At 40.4% G+C, this 18,920-nt stretch overlaps 1 protein-coding gene across 3 annotated transcripts in view; it reads right to left on the minus strand.

Annotated features, from left to right (window-relative positions):
- Positions 1 to 18,920, minus strand: part of adck1 (aarF domain containing kinase 1) — a 78,997-nt gene that overhangs the window by 32,759 nt on the left and 27,318 nt on the right. For all 3 annotated transcript variants that reach the window (XM_010748292.3, XM_027278733.1, XM_027278732.1), the window contains one exon: positions 4,267 to 4,425. In XM_010748292.3, the coding sequence (XP_010746594.2) occupies positions 4,267 to 4,425 (159 nt within the window). The remainder of the gene's footprint in view (positions 1 to 4,266; positions 4,426 to 18,920) is intronic.

Here is an 18,920-nt window from a genome sequence, read left to right on the forward strand (position 1 = left end):
CAGCACTTAGACGATGTTTTGAAGCTCTTTATTAAAAACAGCACAGTCATATGATCTGTACCTGGATGCCCACGTTCCAGTAACTGTACTGGGTTTGTTTCTGTCTAATAACTATTTCCTTGTTTCATATTTATGCTTATTTTCATTTTGCCTTTATAGCACAAAGAAAGGCACCTTCTTCCCTAATACTTCTCTCTTCCTCCTGAATTAAGAGCACATTGTCAGTATGTGATTGCTACAGTTATTAGTGTACAGAGTGGCACCAGTGTCCAGGAGTAATAAAGAATTGTTTTCACTTATTAGCTTAAAGCTTTAAAATCAAGCTGCTTTCTGATTTGCACACAATCCCTGGAGGTAAACCAAATCGTTTCCCTCCATTGCACAACGTCAGTCTGTTTTCCAAGCATAGTGTTCAATGACTGTTTACACAGTACAACAGGGTCTTACTAAAAAAAAATGAAAGAATACTATCTGTAACATAAACCTTTCCAGATAAAGGCCTATTTTCTCTGCAGTTGAGGTAAATAAAGGTCACAATCTGAAGGATCAAAAGATCATAATAATCATTTCCAAAACCCACAACAATGTTTTATCTATTCAGATTAAAATATTACACACTGTATTAACAAGGCGGTCATAAAATATATAATATATTAATTCAAGAAATTAAAATTCAGATATTTTACTGTATTAGTGTATTTAGTAATATGTATGTTATGTTATTTCAGGGTGTGCAGAGTAATATTTTTAGTGATGAGTCAGGTGTGCTGTCAGGCTGATTTAGCACATTCAAACGTCTAGTTGACCAATCAGATTCTTGGTGGAATTACTTGTTGTATAAACACTAAAAATTCCCCCAGTGTGTGGGAATAACAAGACAACCATTCACCTCATTACAAACGATTTGAAGTCTGTTAGTTTATGCCAGGTAAATGACACAATTGTTCTCTTAAATCATTGCACATCGTCAGTTTTTCAGTTGATTTGGTGTGTTATTGTGACATGACAAATCTAAATGCCGTTCAATTGAATTATTCACATTATACCCACATGTACACTCTGTTGTAATTTCTTTTGCCCCTTCACTTGTACAGTATCTAATAATAGCTCGTAAATACAGTTGATCAGATGATGAGTACGCTTCTCTTCCACTCCCAACTCCACACCCCTTTCCCCACCACCTTCTTTATCATTCTCTCTCCCTCATTTACCCTTGTTTAACCCTCTCCTCTCTCCTTCCTATCTCTCTCCTGCAGCCGTCAGAGTTATTTGTCTCCTGAGGAGAGCCTCAGGGCGCGCATCTTTAGCCCAGGTCCACAAGGCGGTGGCTGCATGACGGGAGGACAGTGGCCGTCAAAGTCCAACACCCAAATCAGAGGCAGAGCTCCAAGGACATAATGGTGATGGAGGTGAGTCTGTCTGTTAAAATGTACACAGTCTACACACACACACACACACACACACACACACACACACACACACACACCGAAGAGCCTGTAGATACGATATCAAGTCTAGGCAAAACCAAGTCATGAATTAGGACCTCCGACCACATCCGACTTGGACAGAGAAGACAAGAATTATGTTGTAAAGGTGAGAAAATGTGAGAAAAAGGCATCAAATGTAACTCTGAGATTGTTGGTTGGGTCTATGTCAGGGGTCGGCAACCCTCACCATGCGGCCTTTCATCCTTACACTGCGGCGCTCGAGTGGCTTGGAAAATAAATTACTTTAAAAATATTTACCGTATTTTCACGACCATAAGGCGCATATAAACGTCTTATATTTTTTACAAAATGTGCGGCGCGCCCTTAGTGCAGTGCGCCCTATTGTGTTGTTAAACCTGTGTTGAGAACAACGTGCCCATCTACAGCCGATGTGAAAAAGAAGTGAAACAAATGAACGCTGCACTTGCTGTTATTCCGGGAGGTCTGACAAAGGAACTCCGCTGGACATCGGTGTGAACCGGCCGTTCAAAGTAAGGCTGCGAGCGGCGTGGGAGCGATGGATGACCGATGGAGACCACAGTTTCACAAAGAGTGGCAGGCAGCGCCGGGCAAGTTACGCAACACGGTTTTGCGGATGGATTGTAGATGCGTGATAACGTGTCTACTGGCACTGTTGTTCGAGCTTTCGCAAAAGCCGCATCATCGAGGGGCCGCACGGAAAGTGACTCTGACAGCGAAGAAAGTGGAACTGGCATATTTGATTTAGCGCAGCTGTTTAACTCAGAAAGGAGGATGAGGACTTCGATGGGTTTGATTAATGAAGATTAGACGGTAATGTGTATTTGGAATGTGCTTAAAAATGTTAGATTTGTATAAAGACTTAAATAAAGCACAATCAAACCTCAGTTTTGCTCCCTCTCTATGCGTAAATACGCACACTTGTATGCTTGTGTGTGTGTTTTGTTAAGGCGTGCGCCATATGTGTGTGTAGGACTGCGCCTTTTCGTACGTGCGCCTATGTCGTGAAAAGACGGTATGTGTTTTTTATTTTTGTGTTGGTTATTGTTTTAGTGGTTTTAGTTCTAAAGGTGGAAGATCTTGATGCGATCTTGATATTAAATATTAAATATTAATAAAATAAGTTTTTATGTTTTTTGTGCCATCATAAACGTCATACGCACGAAGCCGGTATTCCCGCCCGAACGCATCCCAACTTTCAACCCCAACAGGCCAGATATGAGAAATCTAAAAAGAAAATATCAGAGGAAAATAGATCTTCAATGATGTCTGGGCAGACTCATTTGCTTTTCAAGAACTCAGAATGTTCAAAATGTGTTCATTAGAATTAAATTTAATTTTCTCTGTAGCACTTTGTGGATTTCATAAGTAACACTTTATAGCCCATCTTCAAAAGGGTAGTCAAAGCACTAATAAGTGTATGTGTTTATTTTTTACTTTCTAATAAATGCGTTTTTTCTCCTTTTAGATGTCAAAAAGTATTTGCGGCTCTCAGTGTTTTTTTTTTGTGGAAACCGGGTTCAAATGGCTCTTTGGTGTTAAAGGTTGCCGACCCCTGGTCTAGAAGCTGTCAAGAGTTACTGATCAAACTGGTGTTAATCCTGAGCAGTGCCACTGACTAGCATCTAAGTTTTATTTAAAATGTAGGAGCAGGAAATCATGTGACATGTGACTGCGATCTGCAGCAGGTTGTGCGTTGTGTGGTGAAAAAAAAACCCAAAAAATGTTGTGTTGGGGGGGGGCCCCCCCCCCCCCCCCCCCGTCTCCCGGAAATGACTTTTTGGAACTTGGGATGTCTGCAAGTGTGCGTATTTAAAAATAGAGCGGGAGCAAAACTGAGTTTGATTGTGCTTTATTTAAGTCTTTATTACAAAGTACTAACATTTTTTAAGCACATTACCACAGCACACATTACCGGTAATCGTCATTAATCAAACCCATCGAAGTCCTCATCCTCCGTTTCTGAGTTAAACAGCTGCGCTAAATCAAATGTGCCAGTTCCACTTTCTTCGCTGTCAGAGTCACTTTCCGTGCCGTGCGGCCCCTCGATGATGCCGGCTTTTGCGAAAGCTCGAACAACAGTGCCAGTAGACACGTTACTCCACGCATCTACAATCCATCCGCAAACCGTGTTGTAACTTGCCCGGCGCTGCCTGCCACTCTTTGTGAAACTGTCGTCTCCATCGGTCATCCATCGCTCCCACGCCGCTCGCAGCCTTACTTTGAACGGCCGCTTCACACCGATGTCCAGCGGAGTTCCTTTGTCAGACCTCCCGGAATAACAGCAAGTGCAGCTTTCATTTGTTTCACTTCTTTTTTCACATCGGCCGTGAGATGGGCACGTTGTTCTCAACACAGGTTTAACAACACACATAGGGCGCACTGCACTATAGGGCGCGCCGCACATTTTGTAAAAAATATAAGACGTTTATATGCGCCTTATGGTCGTGAAAATACGGTAAATACTTTTTTAAAGTAATTTATTTTCCCAAGCCACTCGGAGCCGCAGTGTAAGGATGAAAGGGCCGCATGCAGCTCCGGAGCCGCAGGTTACCGACCCCTGATCTAGACCAAACCAACAATCTCAGAGTTACATTTGATGCCTTTTTCTCACATTTTCTCACCTTTACAACATAATTCTTGTCTTCTCTGTCCAAGTCGGATGTGGTCGGAGGTCCTAATTCATGACTTGGTTTTGCCTAGACTTGATATCGTATCTACAGGCTATTTCAGGCCTCTGTGTGTGTGTGTGTGTGTGTGTGTGTGTATAGACTGTGTACATTTTAACAGACAGACTCACCTCCATCACCATTATGTCCTTGGAGCTCTGCCTCTGAACTTTTGGGTGTTGGACTTTGACGGCCACTGTCCTCCCGTCATGCAGCACCGCCTTGTGGACCTGGGCTAAAGAGGCAGCGCCCTGAGGCTTCTCCTCAAAGGAGACAAATAACTCTGACGGCTGCAGGAGAGAGATAGGAAAGGAGAGAGCAGAGGGTAAACAAGGGTAAATGAGGGAGAGAGAATGATAAAGAAGGCGGTGGGGAAAGGGGTGTGGAGTTTGGAGTGGAAGAGAAGCGTAATCATCAATCTGATCAACTCTATTTACGAGCTATTATTAGATACTGTACAAGTGAAGGAGGCAAAAGAAATTACAAACAGAGTGTACATGTGGGTATAAATGTGAATAATTCAATTGAACGGATATTAGATTTGTCATGTCACAATAACACACCAAATCAACTGAAAACTGACTGATGTGCAATGATTTAGAGAAACATTGTGTCATTTACCTGGCATAAACTAACAGACTTCAAATCGTTTGTAATGAGGTGAATGGTGTCTCTGTTATTCCCACACACTGGGGGAATTTTTAGTGTTTATACAACAAGTAATTCCCACCAAGAAATCTGATTGGTCAACTAGACGTTTAGAATGTGCTCAAATCAGCATGACAGCACACCTGACTCATCACTAAAAATATTACTCTGCACACCCTGAAATAACATAACATACATATTACTAAATACACTAATACAGTAATACATCTGAATTTTAATTTTCTTGAATTAATATATTATATATTTTATGACCGCCTTGTTAATACAGGTGTGTAATATTTTTAATCTGAATGAGATAAAAACATGTTGTGGGTTTTGGAAATGATTATTATGATCTTTATGATCCTCTCAGATTGTGACCTTTATTTACCTCAACTGCAGAGAAAATAAGGCCTTTATCTGAGAAAGGTTTATGTTACAGATAGTATTCTTTCATTTTTTTAGTAAGACCCTGTTGTACTGTGTAAACAGTCATTGACACTATGCTTGGAAACAGACTAGACGTTGTTGCAATGGAGGGAAACGATTTGGTTTACCTCCAGGGATTGTGTGCAAATCAGAAGCAGCTTGATTTTAAAGCTTTAAAGCTAATAAAGTGAACCAATTCTTTATTACTCCTGACACATGGTGCCACTCTGTACACTAATAACTGTAGCAATCACAATACTGACAATAGTGCTCTTAATTCAGGAGGAAGGAAGTAATTAGGGAAGAAGGTGCCTTTCCTTTGTGCTATAAAGGCAAAATGAAAATAAGCATAAATATGAAACAAAGGAAATAGTTATTAGACAGAAACAAACCCAGTACAGATACTTAGGAACAGTGGGCATCCAGGTACAGATCATAATGACTGTGCTGTTTTTAATAAAGAGCTTCAACAACATCCGTCTAAGTGCTGTGTACAGTCATATTTCTTAGTATCTGGATGTACAGAGGGAAAGGTTGCATGGTTTGATGTAGCTAACGGTCCACTGTTGCCTTCTGCTCTGCCTTCCCACAAATCTCTTATCACAGCACTAAGCATTTAGCACCCAGTGTGCCCTTTGAGCAGAGGTAGTCCCTCATTAGCTTCCACTCATCTCTGTGGACACACAGAACACACACACATAAATTAGTGTGTGAGTTTGAAGGTTAAATAGGCTTCCCAAGGGACCTGGAGTCATTAGAAGAGACTTATTGTATGCTTTGGAACCTCCACGCTGCCCCGAGGCTTCCTTGCCTCTCGGATACAAACCTGTTAACTCAAGAAAAGGCAGCGTGCAGAGAAAAGAACACAGCTTGTACATCAGCCCAACCATTGTATCACCTTTATGCACTTCAAGTATTTGATGTTTGATGTTATTCTCAGCACCAATGGTGCTGTGCTCAGGCTTTCACTGTACAAAACCTTCACAAGAGGTTCTGCCTGGCTCAATATTAAAGGATGGATACAATCCTGACAGGGTGACTCATTTGATTGTTGTTCTGGACTGTGGAACTCTCAACTCTTTAAATACGGCAGCTAGGTCCATGCCTGAAAATATGATGCTGTGGGTACCCTGAGGTACACTTTGCTCCACGGTCAAGTTAGCAATTATAAATATGCAACGTCTGGTTAGATTTTCAAAATAAGGTATGAAAGGTTAACCACGTGAAACAACAGCACTTTGGTCAGGTTTACGAAAAGATTTCAAGTTACGTTATGTACCTGACACATCCTAAGGACTTATGGTTTAACACTGGATGCAAACAGCAACCTCGATTCATCCTCCATATGACTTTTACACTCATTTCACCACGTATCCTGGCTTCAACAGCACATCAAGACAATGCACTGCACTGAACATACTGTAGCAAGTCAAAGAAGAAGCAGCTGGAACTGCTGCAATTACCAGCTCTCAGGATCCCACATGATTTCTTTTTGTCAAACAAACATAAAACAGAACTTAGAGGTGGGTCCTCACCGGATAATGACAGGGTGCATAAAGTCACACTTTTCATTTCGGAAGCACTCACAAACTAACAAACTACTTTATCATTGGAGGACTTTTAGTTCCTCTCCACCACCACAAGGGTTTGTCTTTGCTTAGTTTGTGAAAAGCCAAATGTATAGAGTGAGGTCTTTACAGGTCTTTGGAATTATCAGTTAATAACAGAGGTTCACTGGTAGGGATGGGAATCGAGAACCGGTTCTTGTTGAGAACCGGTTCCGTGTGTTTCAATTCCATGGAATCGTTTGGCAGTTTATCTAACGATTCTCTTATCGATTCCAGAAAGCACGAATTACATCGCGTAACTCATATCTCATATAAGTCATATCACAATATAAGGCCTTGGTCTGTACTGGCTCTATCCTTCTTCTACATTTTTTTATTTGATTGTCGATTAATCTGTTGATCGTTTTCACAATTAATAATTTTTTTTTTTTGGTCCATAAAATGGTCACATGCTGATCTCTGTTTCCCAAAGCCTCAAATGTTGTTTTGTCCACAACCCAGAGATAATTCAGTTTACTGTCACAGCTGCCCAAAGAAAGCAGTCACGTTTGAGAAACTAATCATTTATCACAATAGCCACCAGTTGTTTAATAATTGACAACTAATCGATTCATCTAAAATTGTTAGCATGCTAGGCTTGTGTGGGTTTGGCTGGGAGAACAGGACTGGACATCTTCCTTCATATTCATACTTCAAACTGTACCATGGGGGGAAATTCCCCTGCGGTTTGTACCTAGTGAAACATAAAAAGAGGCTAATTTGAACACGATGTTAGCCCATCGGGTAGAGGCTGAACATGAGCCCTGTAGAAGATGCCATCGGATGATAAATTATGCAAGCAGCACAGGATCCTGTGTGGGAACAGCTGAGTTATTCATTATGCAAATATGCTAAATGGAATGAAATTGTCTGCACCAAGTGTCTACCCACTAGAACGAGGAGCATCCAATGGGACCTGACATGTAAGAAGTGCTTCCGTGGGTTAAGGAAACGTGTAATTTCTCTCAGGTGGGTCTGTCAGTTTAAGCAGCAGCAGAAAATCTGGAGAAATTAGATAATTGGATCATGATTTTTAACTTATAAAAACCCCCCCCAAAAAACAAACGTTGGCACAAATAGTCCAACACCTTTGTCATGTTTGCAATGTTCTCAGTTTCAGTTGAATCCCCAGCCTCTATGAAAAGCTGGTTCCATCACGCTCCTACCACCCAGCCACTGCTTATGTTAATCTCAGCTGTGGAGTTAATAAACATGCTAATGTATGCGCGTGGGCCCTGCTCCCAGAGGGCAGACCCGCAGTGACATACGTTCCCTGAAATGAGTTATGGCACAAATAAAATGGCCCCCGAGGCCTCACAGTTGGATGGCAACACATTGCTGTCTGTGTCAGTGTGGCAAGGTGGCCATTTTGGCTGCTGGCGGCCGGCCACAGCCCCAGCTGGATGAAGACGCATAAATCATTACAGCACACAGGAGAAGAAATGAGAGAGACATTACGGAGAAGTCTCCACTTGAAGGAAACTCGAACACAACAAACTCATACGTGTGTGTGTGTGTGTGTGTGTACAAACTGAGTTTCATGACTCCACTGCAGAGGGAACTAGGGCTTCAGTGTAGAGAAACCTGTACCCATTTCTCCTGCTTTATACTTCTATTCATTTTGTTTTCTGATATTTTCCCATTTTTATTTGCTGTTGATGCAGACAGTCATGGCATACTCTGACAGAAATACTGTTTTCATCTTCTAATTATTCCCAATCCCTTTCATTTTGCCATTTCCCAACACCCCCTGCACAAATGTTTCATAGGGAGAGACGTTCCGCATGCAGAATGCACTGTGTGAGCTACACTACAGGTCACTCCATCCCATTATCTCCATCCTAATGAGGGTCTGTTTTTGTCTAGCCTTTATTTGCGAGTGTTTGTTTTTATGTTTAATGTTTTATCGTGTACGGTGATCATGATGCTGATTGCTGCTGCGGTCGTCTGGAATTTAAGATTTTATAATTCATGTTGTGCTGTGTCATGGTGCCATGTCATGAAATAAATGCATGGCATGTTGCCATAGACGTTCATATCGCCAAAGGGAGGCAAACACTAATATTTGGGAACAACGTGACAGTTATTGGCCAGAGGGTAGACATTATTTCCATTCAGCCCTGGGAGGTGGCATAAATATTAATATTAATATTCCTTATTGGGGGCCAGCTGGTTTAAGCTGTTAGTAGACTAAAGAATCTCTGAGTTCTAAATTGACCAAGATGGTGCCTCTGACTCAAGGGGTGACGCATTTTAAAAATAATAACCAGTATGAACAGGTATTAAAGGTCCAAGATTTAGGAGGATATACTGGCAGAAATGGAATATAGAAATATAATAATAGAAATATGTTTTCATTAGTGTATAATAACCAGAGAATAAGAACTGTCATGTTTTTGTAACTTTAGAATGAGCTTGGTAGTTGGTGAGGCGAAGTATATTCAGTCAGCTGCAACTTTCAGCCTCAACTCTAGATGTCACTGAATTCTGCACACTGGACACTTAGCCAACTTAGCTGTACTGGAACAATACAAATATTGATGAAAACACAGGTTGGGCTGTTATACTGAATATCAGCACAGCTGCGACTGGGTCATAAGTTAATCACAGCCGTGCTAATATTCTGTAACAGCACTCCCTCCCTGAACATCTGCATTCTCTCAAGCTTTAAGAGAACAACAAAACCGTTGGGATGAAATAATACACTAAAAATAAACTATTAATAAACTATTACAAATGGAATACAACCAGAAATATTAATAAAAGAAACGCTTTAACATTTAACATTGTTTTGATAGGTCATGTGACTTCAACAGCCACTTGTAAACGGTAAGCAAACACAAACAAAAGACACATCTATACATAACGTTACACTAAACACAAAGCCTACATTACTGACAATGAATGCTTCATTATAACCGCCAGGAACAATAAAGAGAGGTGTTTTGAATGAGCTGGTCATCAGTGGCTTTACTCCATTAAACAGGTGATGTCAGTCCACAGTTAAGATACCCGCAGGTTTTTTATACTCAAAATAGAATTGCTTGCAATTTAATGGAGAGTGTCTGTAAACATGCTAAACCTAAATAAGGTAATAAGGTAAATAAGGTGTCAAAAGTTTGGGTTACAGTTTCATTGTGAATGTGAATAAAAAAAGAGTGATCCATTCTGACTTGTGTGGTAAGAAAACCACCAGAACACCATTAGTGGATTGGTTCCAAGCCACGTTTTGTTTTTTGGCTCATCGTGAACAATCCCAGTTTGGTTACGAGAACGTCCTGCCTCTTCCTGAATGTCCACAGATGTCCCTACACTCGTGCCACCCCGCCTTGACAAGACCCCAAGCTACCCACGATGCATTCGTGTTTCCTTTTGTCATGCCTCAGCACCAAGAAAATGTAATATACATCCTGGAAACAGATTCTGTTTGGTAAAACGACATATTGCACAAGCTGTCCTTTCAGCAGTTTTACTGTGGAGGGGGGAGATGACAGCCAGAACTAAAGCGAGGCTCCAAATCTATGCACAGTGGGAATGCATATGTCACCACAAATGGTGCTGAAAACAGCACGGCACCACACACACACTACTCTCTACTACACTACGTGTATGTAAGAGTATCTAACAGACACGAGAAAGCGTGCACGTGTTCAAAACAAAACGGAAATGATGCTGTAGCTGCTCCCCTGACTCCAGAACAGCCTGGCACTGCTCATCAGTGTCACTTCTTCTCCTGCCACTCCAAAAAGGGAGGAGGGCTGATTCACTCTGCTGCCGCCTTTGTAGGCAGAGGAGCTATATTAATGTCTTTTCAGGGATAATGATGAGCCACACAGATACAGGAAGAAATCAAACTGAATGCACACCTTAATTTAAAAGAAAAAATAACATGAATAAGAATGAAGAGAAAATTGTATAGTAGTGTCTTTGAATTACAGGGGAGCAATCTGAGTTTACTGAGGCTGCAGCTCGTGTTCATCTTATTAGTATGTCACACGGCTGTCTAATTGAGGAAATAATATTTAGCAAACTCTTCAAATCATGTAGGCTTTCCAGTACTGCCTAAAGTTTTTACTCAAAGAATTGTTACCGTGTTTCACATTTCTGTCCTGTTAATGATGTTATGTTGAAGCCAAGGCTCATCTGGAACACTGGATAATGCATGTTGGCAAAGTGTACCTATTTATGGTGATAAATCATTTAAACTGATGCTCTTTCTTTTAAACGGCTGTCAGAAAATCATTATTGTGATTGCTAATAAGAAAAGAGATTAAAAAAATAAAAAAAACATAAAAAAACACTGAATTACCCTGACAGGAGTTTATTACTGCATTCATTATTGTACATTATCCTACTCATAACAACAAGAAGCAGTTCTGACCAAGCAATCTGATTGGTCAAATAGACATTTAGGGCTCATATCAGTAAGACAGCACACCTGACTCATTGGTAAAAAAAAAAAAAAATAATAAAAAAATATATAATATATTACTCCGCCATTTCCATGGTAACGTTATTGTGAAAATTATTCATTCATTATTATTAACTGCCAGAGCCGGTGCATGAAAACAGTTGATTACACAAAACTAATTAATCTGTTTCTGTTTAAACATGTTTTGTTCTTTATTTCAAAAGGTAAAATTAGGGTGTTATATCTTATTAACCAGCAAATCACCCAACAAATTCTCATGAAAATATAATATAAATTCTTATACAGACTGTAAAATCAGACTGGGTGTTTTTGAAATATTTTTATTCAAGAAAATGAATCATGAACCACAATGGGCTTATAGAGACTATGAGGTCCTGTTAATTAAATCAACTTTCTTTAATTGTATAGTGCTGTTAGACCTTCTCTCAGTTTAATGACATCAGAGAAAGACTAAAGGCTGACTAATATGAACTGATTATATGTTTGATTTATTTGGTAATTGTTGTATAATCGCAGTATTACATTTGAGGGTGTGCTTTAATGTTATTATTGGCACTTCAGTGAGGCTTTCACTACCGACTGCATACTGCCAATAATGACAATAAAGCACAACTTTTCATCTAATATTTCTTAAATAACAGACGCAGACGTGTAGAATGCTGTAATTGACCAATCACAATTGAGTTTTCAACAAGGCCTGTTTGTATTATGGAATAAACATTATTTATATGATAACCCTGAATATTAGTGCTGCCTTTCATTTGTTACGATGTTGGATATCACTTGGAGAATCACTGCTGGCAGAATGGCTGAATATTTAACAGTCAGATTTTAATGGCTGTGATTGCACAGTCATAGTGGACACTGAACTGAACGGCATAACAGAGAATTCAAATGACACAGCCAGTAACAATAATACAGCAATCAACTCGTCTGAATATGACTTTAATATTTATATTTGACCACAGTTATTCCACACTGAAGGGAGATTAATTATGCAGTCATCGAGGAAGGTGATGTCTATGGTACACATTCATTTCTCTTTGGAGGCGCCTGAACAGAGACCGTGCTGCTGGACTATGGTCAATAAATGATTAAATCTGATTGGACAAGTTCTTGTTCTATGAGTGCTGATATAGAGCAGGACAACACTGTGTCATCACCTAGGGTTAGAATGTAACTTTGTACCACAAAGATGAACATATTTACATTTAAGTAGCTTGGTAGAGTGAATGATCAGCCACCATCAGTAATCAATACACGGCCGTTAATCAAACCAATAACAGCAGTCGATGTCAGACAAGCTTACCACACTTTAGCAGTGTTTCTGCAGTCTTTATAAAAGGTTCAAAAATAAACATATTAGCAGGGCAGGAATTTCATGAGGGCCACGAGGGCCATGGCCATGCCCTTGAAAAAAATATCTGCCCTGAGACCACGGTGGCCTTGATGCCCCACCTGCACTGCCCCAGTTGGTTTTGCGGTGTTCTTGTCTGCCTCTTTCCTGTCAACACAGCTTTGACACCTACGTCTTTTGAGGAAAAAAAAAAAGCGTCTTTTGCTGACATTGATCATCAGTGGTGGGTTTGATTCGAGCCTGGCATGAATTACTCGGACGGGCTATAATGACAGTTCGACACCAATCTATCACCGGCCAAGGAGACTTCATCTGCAACCCCCACCCTCTTGTGTCCAGGTCCGCGAGGCTGTGGTGTTGGGCCTGAGACTGAAAAAGTCACTGGGACTGAGGTAAGACTGTGTTAAATTAGCGAACGAATAAGATTTTCTTATTTCAACATATAAGTTAGTTACGTTAAATTGCTTGTACAGTAACGTTATATCACTACAATGTTGACCCAGTTTTAATGTGCCGACCATAGCCTGTAACATTAACGTCAACAAATGCTTGCTAGCTTGCTGCCAAGTTTTTCCTTTGCTTGTTCCTGCCGTAATGTGTCATTTTTATGTATTTATGATCTTGGTGTTGCTGCTTGGGTAAGTTACAGTTGGTTGATGTGTGCTGGCTGTTCATAGTCGCTTTTTTAATCTGTGTTTGCTGTTTAATCGACGTGGAACTGCTGCCGTCTTGGCCAGATCACCATCGCAAAAGAGATTTTATTTCAATGGGTTTTTTTCTGGTTAAATAAAAATTAAGACAGGTAGGCTAACTAATGGCTGGCTAGATTACAACATTAACATTTATTTGTATTCATTTACCCCCAGCAATAATTATGCCAAGCAATCAACGGAGGGAGGGGTGCCTTAAAAAAGCTTTGAAGATGCAGCTACAAACTGCAAAACAATCAATGCTTTTTTTAGGAGGTGAGTGGTCAATTATGTTTGAAGAGGCAAAGATACGCTGTATTTTGTTTTATTGTTAGCTATCGAACAACACATCAAAAATAATTATAAGCCAGATATTGTTCAGTGAATCAGCTTATCATGTACAAAAATATTTAGGCCTAATATTTAAGAGTGTTTGCTTATATACATAAACCTGGTTGTTCTATATTTGAAACACTTTGGGTTTATTAGTACTAATAAACAAATCATATTACTTTTTTCACATTTTTACAAATATGCAAGTTTAATAGTTTATGTTAAAACTTTGTTTTCGAAATGGATGGGAATTTCATATTCAATTGAAATAGTCCAGTGCACAAAGATAAGGGAGGAGAAGACAATGAAGGACCAGATAATGAGAGAGAAGGAGAAAAAACAGGAGGAGATTTTGAAGTACCAAGACACAGAGATGGTAGAGGAGGAGAGAGAGAGGAGAGAGGAGAGGAGAAGACAGGAGGAGACAATGAAGGACCAAGAAACAGGGATGAGAGAGGAGGAGAAAAGACAGCAGGAGAAGACAAGACAGGATACAGAAACAGAGAGAGAGAAGGAGCGAACAGGGAGGAGACATGGAAGGACTGGGACAAGGGGATGAGCAAGAGGTAGATGGAGCCAGGAAAAGAAAAAACACTGCCACCACTGTAGAGTCCTGGGGGTATGAAAGGCTATGTTACTAAGGTGTGGTGCTGCATCTGCAGGGAACACTATAAAAACTGCACTGCACAACAAATATACATACATAATACGGATACCTACATAACTGGCAGGACAAATGTTAAAAAATGCACAGCTTAACTCAAAAGCTCACATCACAGTATGTCAGCAAGCAAACCAGGCTTTAACTAATTTGAACACAGTTACACAGTTTCAAAAAACTTAATAACAAAACTGAAACAAAGATGTGCAAATTATTTAATATCGTACACACTGTGGCATATACTGAACAGCCTTTTAGTCTGTACAGGACTTTAGTCTGTGGAGTGCAAGCATGGGGTGGAGCTGAGGGTCACCTACCACAACTCAAAGTCCTGCCGCAAATTTATTGAGAATATTGCTGGAAACATCAGAGACCAACTTCAAGCCCTTTCTACTGCTCTTTACTGTTTGATGGCAGCACAGACAAAGGAACATCAGAAGTCATAAGCATAAAGCTTATTGAACATGGCTCCCCCAGAATCAGACTACTTGGGTAAGGATAATATAGACTAGGGATGTAAACAGTTAATCGATTAATCGGTTAATTGTTGAAAAGAATTTAATCGATTAAATTAAATGAATCGGGTTAACTGAATCTAGGGTCATTTTAGGGCCAGTTTTTTTAAGTGAAATGTCATGGTGTCGCCAGTTGAGGCCACAGCGAACGTACCTGAATGCAACGCGGCGACAGACCCGGAGTGGAGTATGGAGCATTTCAAACTAAGTAATGATGACAGAGACGCTCAGTTAAACTCTGCGGTGCTATGTTTAAGTTCAGCAGCTCTACGAGTTCACTAAGATACCACCTTCAAAACCTTCAAAGCATTAGCCACTAAGAATTAAATACATGCTGATTGCTAACATGCTAATGCTAATTGCTAGCGCGTCATCGCTATCTGCTCCTGTGTGTAAATAAACATGCTCAGCACACTCGTCACTCTCAACATTTCTGCGGGAGATTGTTAAATAGAGGCCCTCTAATTTTCCTGTAGTACTTTACCAGATACTGATATGTAGGCTTAATACTGTGTAGGCTAAGCCCATATTGTATAGCTTTAAAAAATATTTTATGTTGCTTAATGTTTCACATGCAACAGGTGAGCCAGTGCACAATTATTTTTTTTCATGCATTTCAATTTTCTGTGCGGAATTTATTTTGGTTAAATGCCATATCTGTACCGTATCCCAACTGGTACAATAAAACATTAGTTGAGGAATATAACATGCATTTTTTATTCAGTATATAAGCAATATTTAGCTTTATGTTAAAGACACCGTGAGAAATGTTCTCAGGAAAAAGTAATAGTGACATTCAGTAGAAAAGGGCAGGGAAGTTGGGAAAAGGCATGCAACATAGGCTGGGGTGATTGTAATTAAGCTTCCAGTTTATCAAAAGTATGAACAACCAATTCTTCATTTTTTTCTTTGTGTTCCATATTTTAAGTATAAGTATTGCAGAGCCAACAACATGTGATGTGTGATGTGTGGAGGCCATGATGCAAAAGTGTGCAGAAAACGACCTAGATCTGAGTGGCTGCTTGACTGCAACAGCAGCTGATGGAGCAGCCGTCAACTTTGGAAGGACAAATGGTGTCCTCACCAAACTACAAGAGTGTGTGCCATGGATGCTCAAAGTGCATTGTGTCACCCACAGACTAGAACTGTGGCTGAAGGATGCCTTCAAGGGCACATGCTTTGAACAATACTTTGAATATTTTTATGGCCTTTGTGCCCTTAAAAAATTGACAACACAGACAAAGGCCAAGTGGCCCTGCCCCTAGAATGGCGAAATTCCAGGCCTGCATATTCGCATTCTGAATTTAACTAAATCTGTTTTTTCAGAACATCAAGACATGAGAAAGACAATAATCAAACAAATCATAATCTGTTGTCACTTATGACTGTTAATTAATAAATGGAGAAGAACTGTTGTATAAACGCAGGTTGTGCTGTTATATTGAATATCAGCACAGCTGTGATCATTTAATGCTAATGTTCTTTATAACAGTACTCCCTCTCTTATGATATTGCTTTAATACAGTAGTTTAATTTTACTAACTATGGAAATACACATAATATAGTGAGTGAACATTAGGAACAAAATAAAAAAGACAGAAAGCATAAGTCTTATCTTTCTATTGTAGATCTTAACTGCATCAACACTGACATAAAGCAAATATGTGCTTTCTGAGCACCTTGAATCCAGTGTAATGTGAAAGCCTATCGACCAGTCTATGATACACTGCAGTAAACTATTGAGCCTGTTTGCTTGAAAAACACTTCCTGAGAATTACTGAAATATCCTGTGTATGTTCTTTCTTCACACAGTTTCAATAGAGACAGAGGAGCAACAAGGCACATCAATGACAAGAAGTGTACAGGATACTGGGATTTTTAAAAAAGGGCTTTCTTGCTACTTTGAAGTTAGTCACACAAATCCTTCTCATTTTGGAAGGGCGTTTGACCTGAGTGGCAAATCAGGGGGAAACATTTAGAGATCTTGATATATTAGTTAGCCGACATTAGCATATCTGTATCGTATTTGTAAAAAGTGCTTAAGTTACCGTATTTTCCGGTCTATAGAACGCACCTGAATATAAGCTGCACCAACTAAGTTTTTTTTTTTTTTTTATTAAAAATTACATATATAAGCCACACCGGACTATATTCAGCCGATATCCAGGTTGAGAAATTTGGTATTTACCTGATACATAGAAAGATTTTGTACAGTAAATGTTTATTTATATACCTGAACTGATTGTTTCCGAACAGTGCCTGTAACACGGCAGTAAAAGTGCTCACCATGGATTCATTAACGCCAAGCTTACATGCAGCAGCTCTTTTTCCTTCCTGGACAGCCAGATCAATGGCCTTCAACTTAAAAGCTGCATCATAGGAACTTCTTCGTGTGCTTTACATCATAAGGGGGTGAGGGTGTGAAAATAATTTGCTGTTAATAATTTGTTGTGCGTGTTGTGTTGCATGTGCTAATTAAAAACTAGCGTGTTCTTCTTTACACTGACTTCCCCTGTCTGTCTCGTTATTGCACTTCCTGTTAGAGCGCCTCGTGGCGGCTGAAGAAAAATCAATAGAAAAGCTGCATCTTTGTATAAGCTGCATGGTTCAAAGCGTGGGAAAAAAGCAGCGGCTTACACGGGACTCACACAGGAGGCGAAACGGCAGCGGAACGGCAGCGGAGCGGTCCTTTGCCCGGCGTCAACTCACACCGGATGCGGATCAGCCGCGGAACGGCAGCGGAGCGAGCCGGCCGTATTCACGAGAATCCTGGACATACCCGAGACCCCGCGATAAACAGTATATAAAGAAAACAACAACAACAAACAGCTGACTTTGCTTCTCCGACGTGGAGGAGATTATAAATTGTGTGTTGTTCCACGTCAACAATTAGTCTCTCATCGTTCATGTTGAGACCCTTTGATCGATCTTTGATCACCTGGTGCCACCGGTCATGACGTAACGTTGATGTGAAGTTGTAAAAAGCTACATGAACTGCGTATTGTGTTTTATTTTGAAAGGGGGCGAAGTTTATTACGTTGATTCAAGGCCCGGTTTCCTGTCTGGTGCGCAGTGCTCTGTTTAAATTTACGAGTTTCAGCCGCGGCTCGCGGTAAAAATAGGAATGAAACGGAATGCTCGCGCCGTGGCGCGGTGAAACGCTTCTGTACCGCGCCCTGTGTGAGTGCTCTCATTGACTAGACTGACTTCTATTTGCTACGGTGACCGCGGCGGTACCGTGCCGCTTCCGTTCCGCGCCCTGTGTGAGTTGGCCTTTATAGTCTGGAAAATACGGTATTTGTTTAAGAAAGCAGCCATCTCAATACCTTTGCATTGTCACATCGGTATGGTTTAATTTCAGTTACATGAATGTCCGCCATACCTGTAATCTGTGAACGATTTTCCTCTAAAATCTGCCAGTATTTCATTTTTATAGCTCCCTGGCCACGTCCTGCTTGTATCAGGCCCCCTGTATGCTCCCTCAATTATAGCCAGAGGAACCTATGTTCTTGTGCCATCATATCAAAAATCTAACATGGCCACAAAATCTTTACATCAAAATCAGTGATTTGCAACGCTACCCATAACCCAGATATTAAATGTATTTTTCCTCCCCATATCACAGCACAAACACATTTTGGCCCATTTTGTCTAATTTAAACATTTATGGATGGACTACACTCTGTGTGTGTCATGTGGGGAGCAACATGTTCTCTCTCCTGTATTTGCTGATGTAATGTACCCAACTAATTATACCAAAGCCATTTCTTTAACACGCAAACACACACGCACGCACGCACACAACACTGTGGAGTGAGCGGCAGAGGGAGAAGACCAATGTACTGTGTCTGAGAATAACACAACAATCGCCTTGCCTCCAGCAGGCTCTAAAAGACTGTCATAACAACTAGTTTGAGAGCAAACTCTGCACTCTGTACTAACAGCGGTATTAACAGCCGCATGAGGAATATGTGGCTTGGTTATGAAATTAAATGAGGACAGAATGTAAGACATATCCACTTCTGCTTTATTTGCCCTTTCTTCTGCTTTCTGCAAAGAGCAGGCAGGAAAAGCTCTTACCTTCAGAGAGGGGGAAAAAACACTTCCATGAAGC

Source organism: Larimichthys crocea, chromosome V (assembly GCF_000972845.2).
Source record: "Larimichthys crocea isolate SSNF chromosome V, L_crocea_2.0, whole genome shotgun sequence".
Classification (NCBI taxonomy): domain Eukaryota; kingdom Metazoa; phylum Chordata; class Actinopteri; family Sciaenidae; genus Larimichthys; species Larimichthys crocea.